This window comes from Pan paniscus, chromosome 15, assembly GCF_029289425.2.
Source record: "Pan paniscus chromosome 15, NHGRI_mPanPan1-v2.0_pri, whole genome shotgun sequence".
Classification (NCBI taxonomy): Eukaryota; Metazoa; Chordata; class Mammalia; order Primates; family Hominidae; genus Pan; species Pan paniscus.
This window is the reverse complement of record NC_073264.2, coordinates 64109619-64122741: the sequence shown is the minus strand read 5'-3', so window position 1 is coordinate 64122741 and position 13123 is coordinate 64109619. Positions and strand designations below refer to the sequence as shown.

The 13123-nt window shown below is 36.7% G+C and overlaps 1 protein-coding gene across 1 annotated transcript in view; it reads left to right on the top strand.

Moving 5' to 3' along the window:
- KCNH5 (potassium voltage-gated channel subfamily H member 5) overlaps positions 1-13123 on the top strand; it is a 336154-nt gene that overhangs the window by 40517 nt on the left and 282514 nt on the right. Inside the window, exon 4 of the mRNA XM_003831625.5 lies at positions 3641-3769. Within this exon, the coding sequence (XP_003831673.1) occupies positions 3641-3769 (129 nt within the window). The remainder of the gene's footprint in view (positions 1-3640; positions 3770-13123) is intronic.

The window sequence follows — 13123 nt, the reverse complement described above, 5'->3', positions numbered from 1 at the left end:
GGCAGACTGTAGGTGCTTTCTGGGTCTTTTTTTGCCAAGTCTAAGTACATATTGATAATTTGTAGGAGACCTGTATACCAAAAAATCCTTCATTTTCCTATGGTTTGTTAAGCCTTCAATAATTTAGATATGTGCTCCAAGTTTAGCAAATAATTTAAGAATATTCTATATAACTAAGGTCATTCACTCTCTGACATTTAAGCAAAATAAACAAACATTTGCCTGACTTTAAAGCCCCAAAGACAAGTCCATAGTTCCTGAGTTTCTCAAAAAATATGTAGGTGAAGCCTAGGTGACATAGCAAGACCCTGCCTCTATGAAAAAAAAAATAGCTGGGCATGGAGGCACGTGCCTATAGTCCCAGCTACTCAGGAGGCTGAGGCAGGTGGATGGCTTGGGCCCAGGAGTTCGAGGCTGCAGTGAGCTATGATCATGCTACTGTATTCCAGCCTGGGTGACAGAGCAAGACCCTGTAATGACAACCACCACAACAAAATAACTTAGTGGAATTTCTGTTTATTTACTTTAAATCATCTTAGTAATTACTTGAATTTTACATTTCCAGAAGTCTTTCCAAGGTAGTTTAGATATTTTGCCTTATGTTAATGGATTGAAATTATTATCTGATCATTGTTCAGGCCTATCTGGTTCTTTCCAGATAACTCTCTATGCAGATAAGTGCCTGCTTATAGCCAATAGGATATATACCCCATAGCATTGTAAGTTAAAACTTGTGCCTCCTTTCTGTGCACTATCTACATTGAGTTTTGCTTTTGTTTTCCTCTTTAGTGAAGGATAGGTGTTATCTATGTATTATAATGGAGTTTTGCTATTTAAATGCAGCTTTTAAAAAGTCTTGTAAATAGCTGAAAGGTTTTGAACATCAGCTGAGAAAAGTATATTTTTGTGATTTAAAAAAAAGTGTTAGGTAGAAAAATTCACGTCTGCAGAAAACTGTTTTGGGAATGCCTATGTGCCAAGTTCTCCCAATACGTCCTTTAAGCAATTAAGTTAAACACCATTTTGCAAATGGGGGAATTGCGGGATCTGATTGAATATGCATCACCATTGAAATTTTAGTTTGCAGCCTCTGTTCTGTAGGTCCAGTGCTCTGATTAGCAGGGGGCTGTTTCTACTGTGGGGAAAGAAATGGTAGCTCTGAGCTTAAAATAGCTCTTTCTGGCCGGGCGCGGTGGCTGACACCTGTAATCTCAGCACTTTGGAAGGCCGAGGCGGGCGGATCACGAGGTCAGGAAATCGAGACCATCCTGGTTAACACGGTGAAACCCCGTCTCTACTAAAAATACAAAAAATTAGCCGGGCGTGGTGGCGGGCGCCTGTAGTCCCAGCTACTCAGGAGTCTGAGGCAGGAGAATGGCGTGAACCCAGGAGGTGGAGCTCGCAGTGAGCCGAGATAGTGCCACTGCAGTCGGGCCTGGACCAAAGAGTGAAACTCCGTCTCAAAAAAAAAAAAAAAAAAAAAAAAATATATATATATATATATATAAATATATATTATGTATATAAATATAAACATATAAATATATATTATATATTATATATTATATATATTATATATTATGTAATATATATTATATATTATATATTATGTAATATATATAATATATATAATATATAATATATATATTATATATATATATGGCTCTTTCTGTGTACTCAAATGCAGAACTGACAGCCGAGGCTCCTCCAAGTCATCAATGCTGGAGCACTGCACCGAGATTCAGCCACAGCAGGTTCCTCTACTTAACCCTCCCAGACTCCCCAGCCCCCTGAACCCCAAATCCAGAATATGAAGGATCTATCACCACGTACTTGGCAGATACTCAGCCTACTTGGGGAAATATGACCCTGTGGCTTGGAAAGTTGAAAAACAATTACCTTCATATCTAAAGCAGTTTTAAAGAGAACCCAGACTCTGTGCCAGAATTTGAAAAGTTGCGGTTTTCACAGCAAGGCATGAAATCTAACATCATCTCTTTCTGTTCAGATTTCTAACAGACCTTGGAAAATTACTTATTTTTTTAGTGCCCTTTTCTCTTTGTTTATGACCCTTCTGCCTCAAGCTTACTGTGTTGGAATAGCTACAGGCCATGTATCCACTAACGTCTGGGTCTGGTGATTTGTAAAACCGTGCACATCACTCACAGTTCCTGGTCACGCTGTGTAAAATACGAAAACAGAAAAAAATGAACAAGCCTCTCGGGGAGATGATGTGATTATTTTTGAGGTCCCTGTCTCATTCTACCATCATTTTGGAAAGGGCCACGTCCTTCCATAGGCCCCCTGGGGTTGCAGAAAACCTGATTGTCACAGCTGAATAGTCCCATAGAAATCTCCTTTCTCTAATTCTCTGACTTCTTGAGCCTGGTAGTTATCTCATCCTGTCTAAATGAAAAATTCCCCTTTGTGGTGACATTAGGTGACTTTTTTATTTTGTATTTTTTTAGGCCATGGGAATAGAAGTGCTTCTTATTCGGTTCTCAATGGAAGCTAGTAAAAGGCTAGGGTCTTACCTACAGACTATTAATACCTGCACGTTTCACTCCCCAAATCCTAAACCTTACAAAAACCTTTATGTCTTAAAATAGAATATTTGGAGGGGCTTTACTGCACTGTGGCATGAAGAGAATATAATGAGAAAAGTGTCTCTTTGATTGTAATGTAAATGTGTCTCTTTGATTGTAATGGAACCTTCCCTTCAGTGTTTTATCACCTAACAGATAATTACACCTTTGAAGGCATTTCTTGTGCCTTCACATATTTTTATTTGTTATATACCAGTTCCTGACTTATCCAAATGATAAGCCTTGAATACTTTGATACCCTCTGTCCTAGAGGGCAGAGTCTGCAGTAGCCATCCTTCAAAGAACGAGGTGATAGAGTCCAGCTTCATGCTGTTTGAGTGAGGGAGGTAGGAAGCAGTGGCTCAAAAAGATGCCTGGGGATCTCAAAGGCTGGGGACACGTCTATTTTTCTTCAGGCTGCCTTAACAGTTTCAGGTAGAGCTCTGTGTACATCGGACATCAAGTTTTGCTGACATCCTCTCTCTCTGATGTGGGGATGCTGTCAAAGCCATAGAGCTATCATATAAGTCTATCTGACTGATGAGAGAGCCTTGGGATAGAAACAGTATTTTAGATGTTCCTCCAAGAGGAATGCTTATTAGAAGATCAGGTATGGCTGTTGCAGTTAATTGGAAACACTTGTTAAAGTGACATGACAAGAGAAGCAGGTAGGAGTGATCACAATTGGTAAGACTCTCAGAAGAAAGTTGGTGAGAGCAGCAGTGGTTGAGGGACCCAGACCTACAGGTGTTGCTGGGATTGCTTAAGTAGCAAGACTGCCTTTGTGTTCCTGCATTGTGAAATGACAGCCTGTGCCTTACTTTAGAATTTTGATATTTTGGCTTGTATACTGTGTTTATTAAATTTGAACAACTGGTAGTGGATACAAAATTAAAGGTTTACGGATTGTTTGTAGTAATTAATATACTGTTGTTTTGGTGTTGATTCCTGGCACAGCTGTTGGCAGCTGAAGGAAGAAGGAAGCCAGGAGACCAAACCACTGCTGTGGCCGTGCCACACTCTAATGTCCTTTCCCTAACTTCTTTCTGTTACAGGAACCCCTGTTTGGTTTTATATGCAAATTGCACCAATAAGAAATGAACATGAAAAGGTGGTCTTGTTCCTGTGTACTTTCAAGGATATTACGTTGTTCAAACAGCCAATAGAGGATGATTCAACAAAAGGTAATTTTCAAAAGAATTCCTACACTGAAAAATTAGGCTGTTGCTAAAAGATCTTCTTACTATTTTACCTCTGCTGATTGAACTGGAAAACAAAATTCTACTATGTGGCCTTTCTTTTGCTTCATTGCTTGGAATCTGTTTTATTCAATCATACTGTTGGAATAGAAATAGCATGGCTATCCAAAGTTGAAATATAGATTGGTTAACTTATAGCATGAGTAAGAAATTTTATAGAGCATTTTTTTTGTTTGTTTTTTAGTCAAGGTCTCACTCTGTTGCTTGGGCTGGAGTGTAGTGGTGTCATCTCAGCTCACTGTAATTTCCATCTCCCAGTCTCAAGTGATCCCCCAACCTCAGCGTCCTGAGTAGCTGGGACTATAGGTGTGCGCCACCATACCTGGCTAATTTTTCTATTTTTTATAGAGTCAGGGTTTTGCCATGTTGCCCAGGCTGGTTTCAAATACTTGGGCTCAAGTTATCTGCCCCGCCTTGGCCTCCCAAAGTGCTGGGATTGCAGACGTGGGCCATACACCTGGCTGAGCATTGTTAATTTTGAATCAATATGATTGGAATTTCAACACCTCATACCATGGTGAGCTTTAGAGCCAAAACGTAACAATTGGTGGAATGGTTTGGGTGAAATCTAACTAGAGCTCAGTTGGTTAGTTGATTGAATTTTGTTGAATTAAAATTGTAATAGTTGACTTTTTCAAGTTACTTTTCAGTTTTTATTTATTCTGTTGTGTAGTCTCTAGAGTAGATGTTGCAAGATTATGGAAAGAATAATTTTGTCTTCAGGAGAGTGACTGGCAAAATGCAAACCTTCTGACTGTAGTCTTATTGACTATAATAGTCAAAGAGACTGCTATAGAAACCACTAGTCAGTGGCATGTGCTTTTACCTCCTTTTCTATGTAATTTATTCCCAATTTATTCTCTCCAATTATGTTTAAATTAGAAACTGGTGTCATATAAATGAAGCATTTCAAATAACCTTAGAAGTAGTTTTTATGAAATGTTATTTTTAATAATCTCTTAGGAAACTAAAAATAAAATGTCTTCCTCTTTGCATTTGGCAAACATCGCCTTTCCTTACTTCTTTTTAAAAAACTGGCATAGAAACTTTAATCTTTCCAACTGTAATCATAATTATAGAAAAAATCACAGTAAGTTTATTCCTTGCATAGGAACTCACATATATAATATTGTGTCTGCTCAGTTTCTGGTTAACATCAAATAGCGAGAGGATAATTTTTACAGTGTGCAAACCATTCAAAGTATGACAGAGAGCAATTTATTTGTGCTTTGAAGATTGAATAAAGTATTCAATTTGGACCCATATTCTCTGTTCCTTTACACATAGACTCAGTAACTGGGAAATTTAAGATAACTATAAATACTACTTTTAAATTGAACAGTCTTCTAATAATATTTAGGGTTTTTTTTTTTCTTTTCCCTTTTTAAAATTATTATTATACTTTAAGTTTTAGGGTACATGTGCACAATGTGCAGGTTAGTTACATATGTATACATGTGCCATGCTGGTGTTCTGCACCCATTAACTCGTCATTTAGCATTAGGTATATCTCCTAATGCTATCCCTCCCCCCTCCCCCCACCCCACAACAGTCCCCAGAGTGTGATGTTCCCCTTCCTGTGTCCATGTGTTCTCATTGTTCAATTCCCATCTATGAGTGAGAACATGCGGTGTTTGGTTTTTTGTCCTTGCGATAGTTTACTGAGAATGATGATTTCCAATTTCACCTATGTCCCTACAAAGGACATAAACTCATCATTTTTTATGGCTGCATAGTATTCCGTGGTGTATATGTGCCACATTCTCTTAATCCAGTCTATCATTGTTGGACATTTGGGTTGGTTCCAAGTCTTTGCTATTGTGAATAGTCCAGAATCTACAATGAACTCAAACAAATTTACAAGAAAAAAACAAACAACCCCATCAAAAAGTGGGCAAAGTATATGAACAGACACTTCTCAAAAGAAGACATTTATGCAGCCAAAAGACACATGAAAAAATGCTCATCATCACTGGCCATCAGAGAAATGCAAATCAAAACCACAATGAGATACCATCTCGCACCAGTTAGAATGACAATCATTAAAAAGTCAGGAAACAACAGGTGCTGGAGAGGATGTGGAGAAATAGGAGCACTTTTACACTGTTGGTGGGACTGTAAACTAGTTCAACCATTGTGGAAGTCAGTGTGGCGATTCCTCAGGGATCTAGAACTAGAAATACCATTTGACGCAGCCATCCCATTACTGGGTATATACCCAAAGGACTATAAATCATGCTGCTATAAAGACACATGCACACGTATGTTTATTGCGGCAATATTTAGGTTTAATGCTCATTTGCTTGTTTTAAAATTCATGGTGCTCCATCCAACAGCCAGAGAATACATATTCTTCACCTCACAAGGAGTGGAGCATTCACCAGAGAGATCACATTCTGGGCCATAAAACTACCTTAATAAATTTAAAAAAATATAAATCTTAAAAAGTATGTTATCAGACCAAAGTGGAATTAAACTAGAAATGAGTAATAGAAAGATATCTGGAAGATCCCGAAATATTTGGAAATGAAACATGTTTCTAAACAAATCAAAGAAGCAGCCTTAAGATGTTAGAAAAATATTTTTAACTAAAGAAAAATGAAAATACAATTTATCAAATTTGTGAGATGCAGCAAAAGCAGTGCTTAGAGGGAAATATGTAACATTAAATGCATATATTAGAAAAGAAGAAAGACATAAAATCAATAATCTAAGATTCTACCTTAGAAAACTGGATAAAGAAAAACAATTTAAACCAAAGCAAACTGAAGACAAGGAATAATAAACCTTACAACAGAAATCAATGAACTAGGCAACAGGACAACATTAGAGAAAATCACAAAAACCCAAAGCTGGTTCTTTGAACAGGTCATAAAAGTTAGTAAACCTGTAGCCAGGCTAACTGAGAAAAAAGGGTAAAGACACAAATTACCAATATCAGAAATTAAAGACATGGACATTCAAGCAGAGTAAAGGGCTACTGTGAACAACTCTATAGCTGCCATTGATAAATTGGATGAAACAGACCAGTTCCTTGAAACACACAAACTACCAAAGCTTACAGAAGGAAAAATAAACTTCATTTGTGCTTTATTTATTTAAAAAATTAACAATAATTAATAATCTTCCAAAACCAAGAAAAGACCAGATGCAGATGGTTTCATTGGTAAGCTCTACCATACGTTTAGGGAAGAAATAATACCAGTTCAAGTCTTTTCCAGATAATAGAAGCAGAGGGAGCTCTCTTAACCTATTCTGAGGCAAGCACTACCCATATAACAAAACCAGAAAAAGACATTACAAGAAAGGAAAACTACAGACATATATATATATATATTTTTTTTTTTTTTTTGAGACGGAGTCTCGCTCTGTCCCCCAGGTTGGAGTGCAGTGGTGCCATCTCGGCTCACTGCAAGCTCCGTCTCCCAGGTTCACGCCATTCTCCTGCCTCAGCCTTCTGAGTAGCTGGGACTACAGGCGCCCACCACCACGCCTGGTTAACTTTTTTTTTGTATTTTTTGTAGAGACGGGGTTTCACTGTGTTAGCCAGGATGGTCTCGATCTCCTGACCTCGTGATCCGCCTGCCTCGGCCTTCCAAACCAATATTTTTCATGAATATAGATTCAAAATCCTCTACAAAAATTGAATCCAACAATATCTAAAAAGAATTATGACAACCAAGTGGGGTTTATCCCACTTATGCAAGGCTGGTTTAACATGCAAAAACCAATTGCTGTAATCTACCATATAAAAATGTAATTCACAAAATAATGAGAAAAGTCATGATTATGCCAGTCAGCAGAGAGAAAGCACTTGCTGAAATCCAGCACTTGTTCATGATAAAAACTCTCAGTAAAGTTTGAATAGAGGGGAACTTCTCTAGTTTGATAAGGAACATCTATATAAAGCCTATAATATTCTAACTATTTTTTCTTGTACCCATTAACCGTCTCCCCATCTTACTCCCCAACTACCCTTCCCAGCCTCTTGTAACCATCCTTCTACTCTCTATGTCCCTGTTGTCAATTGTTTTCATTTTTACATAACTAAAAGAGTTTAATTGGATTGTTTTTAACACAAAGGATAAATGCTTGAGAGGATGGATACCTCATTCTCCATGATGTGACTATTATGCATTGCGTGCCTGTATCAAAACATCTCATATACCTATAAATATATACAGCTACTATGTACCCACAAAAATTAAAAATGAAAAAATTCTACAGCTAACAATGGTCTATATCTTAAAGTTATATATTTTTAAACAAAAGAGAAATAATTGGCATCTGATTTGTGACCTAACATATTCATACACGAATGATAATCAGACTGAGTAAAAAGCTTTGATCATAGTCTTTTCCTCTCAAAAAAATATGTATTTGTATTTGCACTACATGATTATTGTTTTCTCTTACTTACTTTAAGTGATTTCATGGCACAGATGAAGCTGGCCAAAGAAAGTACAGTACTTTCTCAGCAGTTTTGACTGGCTGAACCTAAGTGGTGGTGTCAGTAACTACATATCTATTTATGGAAACTCAAAGTCGGCAACATTTTGCAGTGAAGTTGGGGAAAGGGTGCTGATATTGAAGTGTTGACTTTTCTTTCTGAAATTAATGCTTCTCCATATATCTGCATCTCCACATCAGAATCACAGTATTCTTTGTAAGGCTCAGTCTCTTTGAAATGAATAATTCATTTTTATACAAAATGATATTTGAAAAAGCTCGAGACAACTCAGACCACTTGATTTTTTAACTATGAGTTTGATAGACATGTAAATTAGAATTTATAGGGAAAATCAGACCCCATTGTGAAAAGCATTAGAGAAAAAGGTCTCTTTCCAGTGCCAGAATCTGTAGATGAGCTTATTTTAAATAGACTTTTGAGACTTCTCTGTATCTTCCAAACACATAGCAGATTACCGAAAAAGTATTGTAAAATGTAACTATGAATGGTGTGTAGGAGCTACTTTCTATTATTCATGTGAACTGTACATTTAACATGAAAAATTCAATAGAAATAAAATATTTATGCCATTAAGTCAGCATCCTATATCTTGAAGCTAGCAGTGTAGGAAAGTACGTTTTAAAATATTGGCATAAGCACCTATCTTTCAACTTTTTAAATCAAGTAAAGGAACCATGGAACTTTTGGGAAATAATGGGTGAGATGACATGATAACACCGTAATATCAAAATAATTTGGGTGTAGATCATTGAACTTGGGTAGAGTAGACTTGCTGTTGATTCAGTTTTGGGCACCAGAGTTACTTAACCTGAGCCTGTTCAGGACTCTTACAGGAATATTTTATCCTTGTCTTACATTTATCTATTTTTTTTTTCCCAACCAAAAATTGGGAATATGGTGCAGGCATGATTCTAAGTCCTGGAGATACAAAGTCTCTTCTGTCACATTCTAGTGGGGGAGGCAAACTAGTAAATATATAGTGGAAGCTTTCTTTTGATTGCTCCCGTTGTCTCAGTAAAAACAGGAATCACAGTTATCAACTGAGAGTAAAGATGGTGAAGGGTGTGAGAAGAGTGGAGTGCGTCTGAACTAGTTATCTAAGAGAGTGGAATAGTGAGTGGACAAGAGAAACACAGCAGGATTTCTGAGCCGCACAAAAGTCCATTTCAGGCTAGTGGTCATAAATTTCACTAGTTATCTATGAGCATAATATTGTGTTTTAATCCACTCATATTTAGTCAAAGAGGTATAGATGCAGAAGTAAGTGAAAAGTTGTGTTTATCCAATGTTGAAATTTGGTCAAGTGAATAAGAGAAGACTCAGGGACCTCAAAGATCTGGGAGTTGAGGATGTTTACAAGGGTGTTTGCAAAATTTTGAAGAAATACTTCATTGATAAAAATTCTGCCAGCATACAAGAAATAGTGTTTTAGCATTCAGAACAGACAAGTGAATCTACACACCGGCAAAATCAGAATGTAATCCCAGAGCAAGGACTTTTTACCTTCTTAACATGAAAAGGGGCCTGGTGATTGGAGCAAGGGTCCAAGTCCTTTGAGGATTTGCCAAAATTGACTGGAATTAACATTAATCTCCTACTTGTATCGATATTTTTACCAAGAAACTTAGACATATGATTGAAAGACTTAAATAAATGGACTCACTCTGAATTTTATTTCTGAATCATATCTGGGAAAAGAACTACAACATGTGATGGCAGCCAACTAATTTGAACGTACCTCTTCCTTGTAATCAATCTATGATTACCAAACTTTTATTCTGAATTGATATTTGATCTTACTGGCACTGGGTAATGTCAACACTATCTTTGAATTATACCATGATGGATGGTTGCAAAACCCATCGAAAGGGAAGGAAGCCAGTGTTGATGGAGTAGTTAATGTATGCCAAGAACTTTATATTCATTATTGGTCATTTCTATAATTCTGAAAATTAGTATTGTTGTCTCCATTTTACTGTTGAAGATTCTGACGCTCACCGTCTGACTGATTTCAAATCCCATGTTCTCTCTATTGCACCCATGCTGCCCCGTCCTTCTTAGTGGAGACTTATTGTTGAGGTTTAACTACCTCAATCCCCTGCTTTCTTTTTTCCCCACAAAACCAAAGCACAGGTTGAGAATACTTTCATTCGGAGAGAATTATGGTGCTTTGAACCAAATAAACTAACTGATAATAATTTAAGGGGGCAAAGTGTTCCCGTTATTTTTTGTTCCTGGTATTGAGGTCTTGATAGTGTTGTTCAGGTAATCAGTCAGTGGTACCTGATACATTATAATAATACAAAGAGGAAAATTACAGCCAAGAAATCCATTCTGTCGATTATCCATATGTGTTCTAAAAGAGATGGCCTAAATCTCTGCCCATTTATACTGTACAGTATTTTCAAACAGACTCCAAAACTGCCAAGATAATTACAGCGTGAAATATCTTGTGCCAAATAGTTATGGCACTTTCTTGCCAATAATTGTGACAAAAAAATTCCCATAGAATAAAAAATAACAGCCAAAATAGCAAGCTTCACCTTGTGGAAGCCAATGGTTTTCTTTAGAGAGGAAACAACAGATGAAATATGAGTAATTATACTATGTAGTCTCTTTGGCCAAGAGCATAATTGTTTACCTAAGCTTTTTACTTATAGATTAGAATCTTGTGTTGCAGTCTAGTAGATTGATTTAACTGCCTCTGTGACTTCTTTTTATTTTTAAGATTAGGCAGTCCATGACAAAGGGTTAATTGCAACCCAATAGAGCTAAACTAATATTTTATTAAGAAGGAGCTGGCATCCTAAGCTTTTAGGAGAACAAATGTTCTCATAATGCCATGAACAACTTACAGAGCAAGTATTAGGCTCTTCATATTCAGCTCTCTGTTTGCATTACCCTGTATCGACCACATCTAAGTAACATTAGCAAACTTTGCTGAATAATCAGTCACACCAGTTAGATCTCTGTAAAGGTGAGATCAGTAAATGTATCACTTGGAAAAGTTAGAACTGCTGATACGTCTTTTTTCTCTGACCTAGACAGTATGGCAGCTCAACTTTTTCAAAGTTTATACAGTACAATTTGGTGGGAGATCAAATGAACTAATATAGGTAATAATAGGTAATTCCAGATGTGTTCAGGAACACAAAGGGATTGGTATAAGACATTGTTAGTGATAGCAAAAATTTAGAATCTACTTCAAAGTACATGATTGAAACATGTGTGATCAGGAAGGAGCAAATGATCAATTCTCTGAGATGATAGGGGTGCAGGTAAGAACCAGGTGCCATAGTGGTTTAGTCTGGAGGTGGATGGGAGAGAAGGGGAACTGAAGGCTGTCACATTTCTATAACCATTTTGTCCAAAGCAGTCTACAGATTCAATGCCACTCTTATCAAAATACCAATGTCATTTTTTACAGAATTAGAAAAATAATTCTAAAATTCATATGGAACTAAAAAAAACCCAAATAGCCAAAGTAGTCTTAAGCAAAAAGAATAAAGCTGAAGACATCACATTACCTGACTTCAAGTTATATTACAAAGCTATGTTAACCCAAACAGCACAGTACTGGTATAAGAAATAGAGACATTGATTAATAGAACAGAATAGATAGTCCAGAAATAAAGCCACATATTTACAGACAACTGATCTTTGACAAAGCCAATAAGAACATATATTGGGGAAAGGAGACCTTTTTCAATAATTGGTGCTGGGATAATTGGATTGCCATATGCAGAAGAATGAAACAGGACCCCCCTATCTCTTGTCATATACAAAAATCAACTCAAGATGGATTAGCTTAAACATAAGACTTGAAGTTATAAAAAATACTAGGAGAAAATCTAGGAAAAACTCTTCTGGACATTGGTGTAGGCAAAGAATTCATGACGAAGACCTCAAAAGCTGAGGCAACAAAAATGAAAACAGACATATGGAACTTAATTAAACTAAAAGCTTCTATACAGCAAAAGAAAGAACCAACAGAGTGAACAGATGACCTGAAGAAGGGAAGAAAGTATCTGCAAACTATTTATTCAACAGAGGACTAATATCTAGAATTTATAAGGCACCCAATTCAACAACAACAAAATAACTCCATTAAAAAGTGGGCAAAGGACATGAATAGATATTTTTCAAAAGAATACATACAAATGGCCAACAGTATATGAAAAAATACTTGACATCACTAATCATCAGAGAAATGCAAATTAAAACTACAATGAGATATCATCTCACAACAATCAGAATGGCCATTAAAAAGACAAAAAATAGCAGATGTTGGTAAGGATGTGGAGAAAAGGGAACTCTTGTACACTGTTGGTGGGAATGTAGGTTAGTACAACCTCAATGGAAAACAATATGGAGATTTCTCAAACAACTAAAAATAGAACTACCATTTGATCTGGCAGTCCTGCTACTGGATATGTACCAAAAGAAAATAAATCTTTACACAAAAAAGATACCTGCACTCATATGTTTATTGCAGCACTATTCACAATTGCAAAGATAGAATCAATCTAATTATCCATCAGTGGATGACTGGATAAAGAACATGTGGCATATATGCACAATGGGATGCTACTCAGCCATAAAAAAGAATGAAATCATGTCTTCTGCAGCAACATGGATGGAATTGGAATCCGTTATCTTAAGTGAACCAACCCAGACACAGAAAGACAAATATCAAATAATCTCACTCATAAGTGGGTGTTAAAAAAATGTGTACACATGGATGTAGAGAGTGGAATGATAGACATCAGAGACTTGGGAGGGTGAAGGCGTGGGAGAGGGTGGATGAT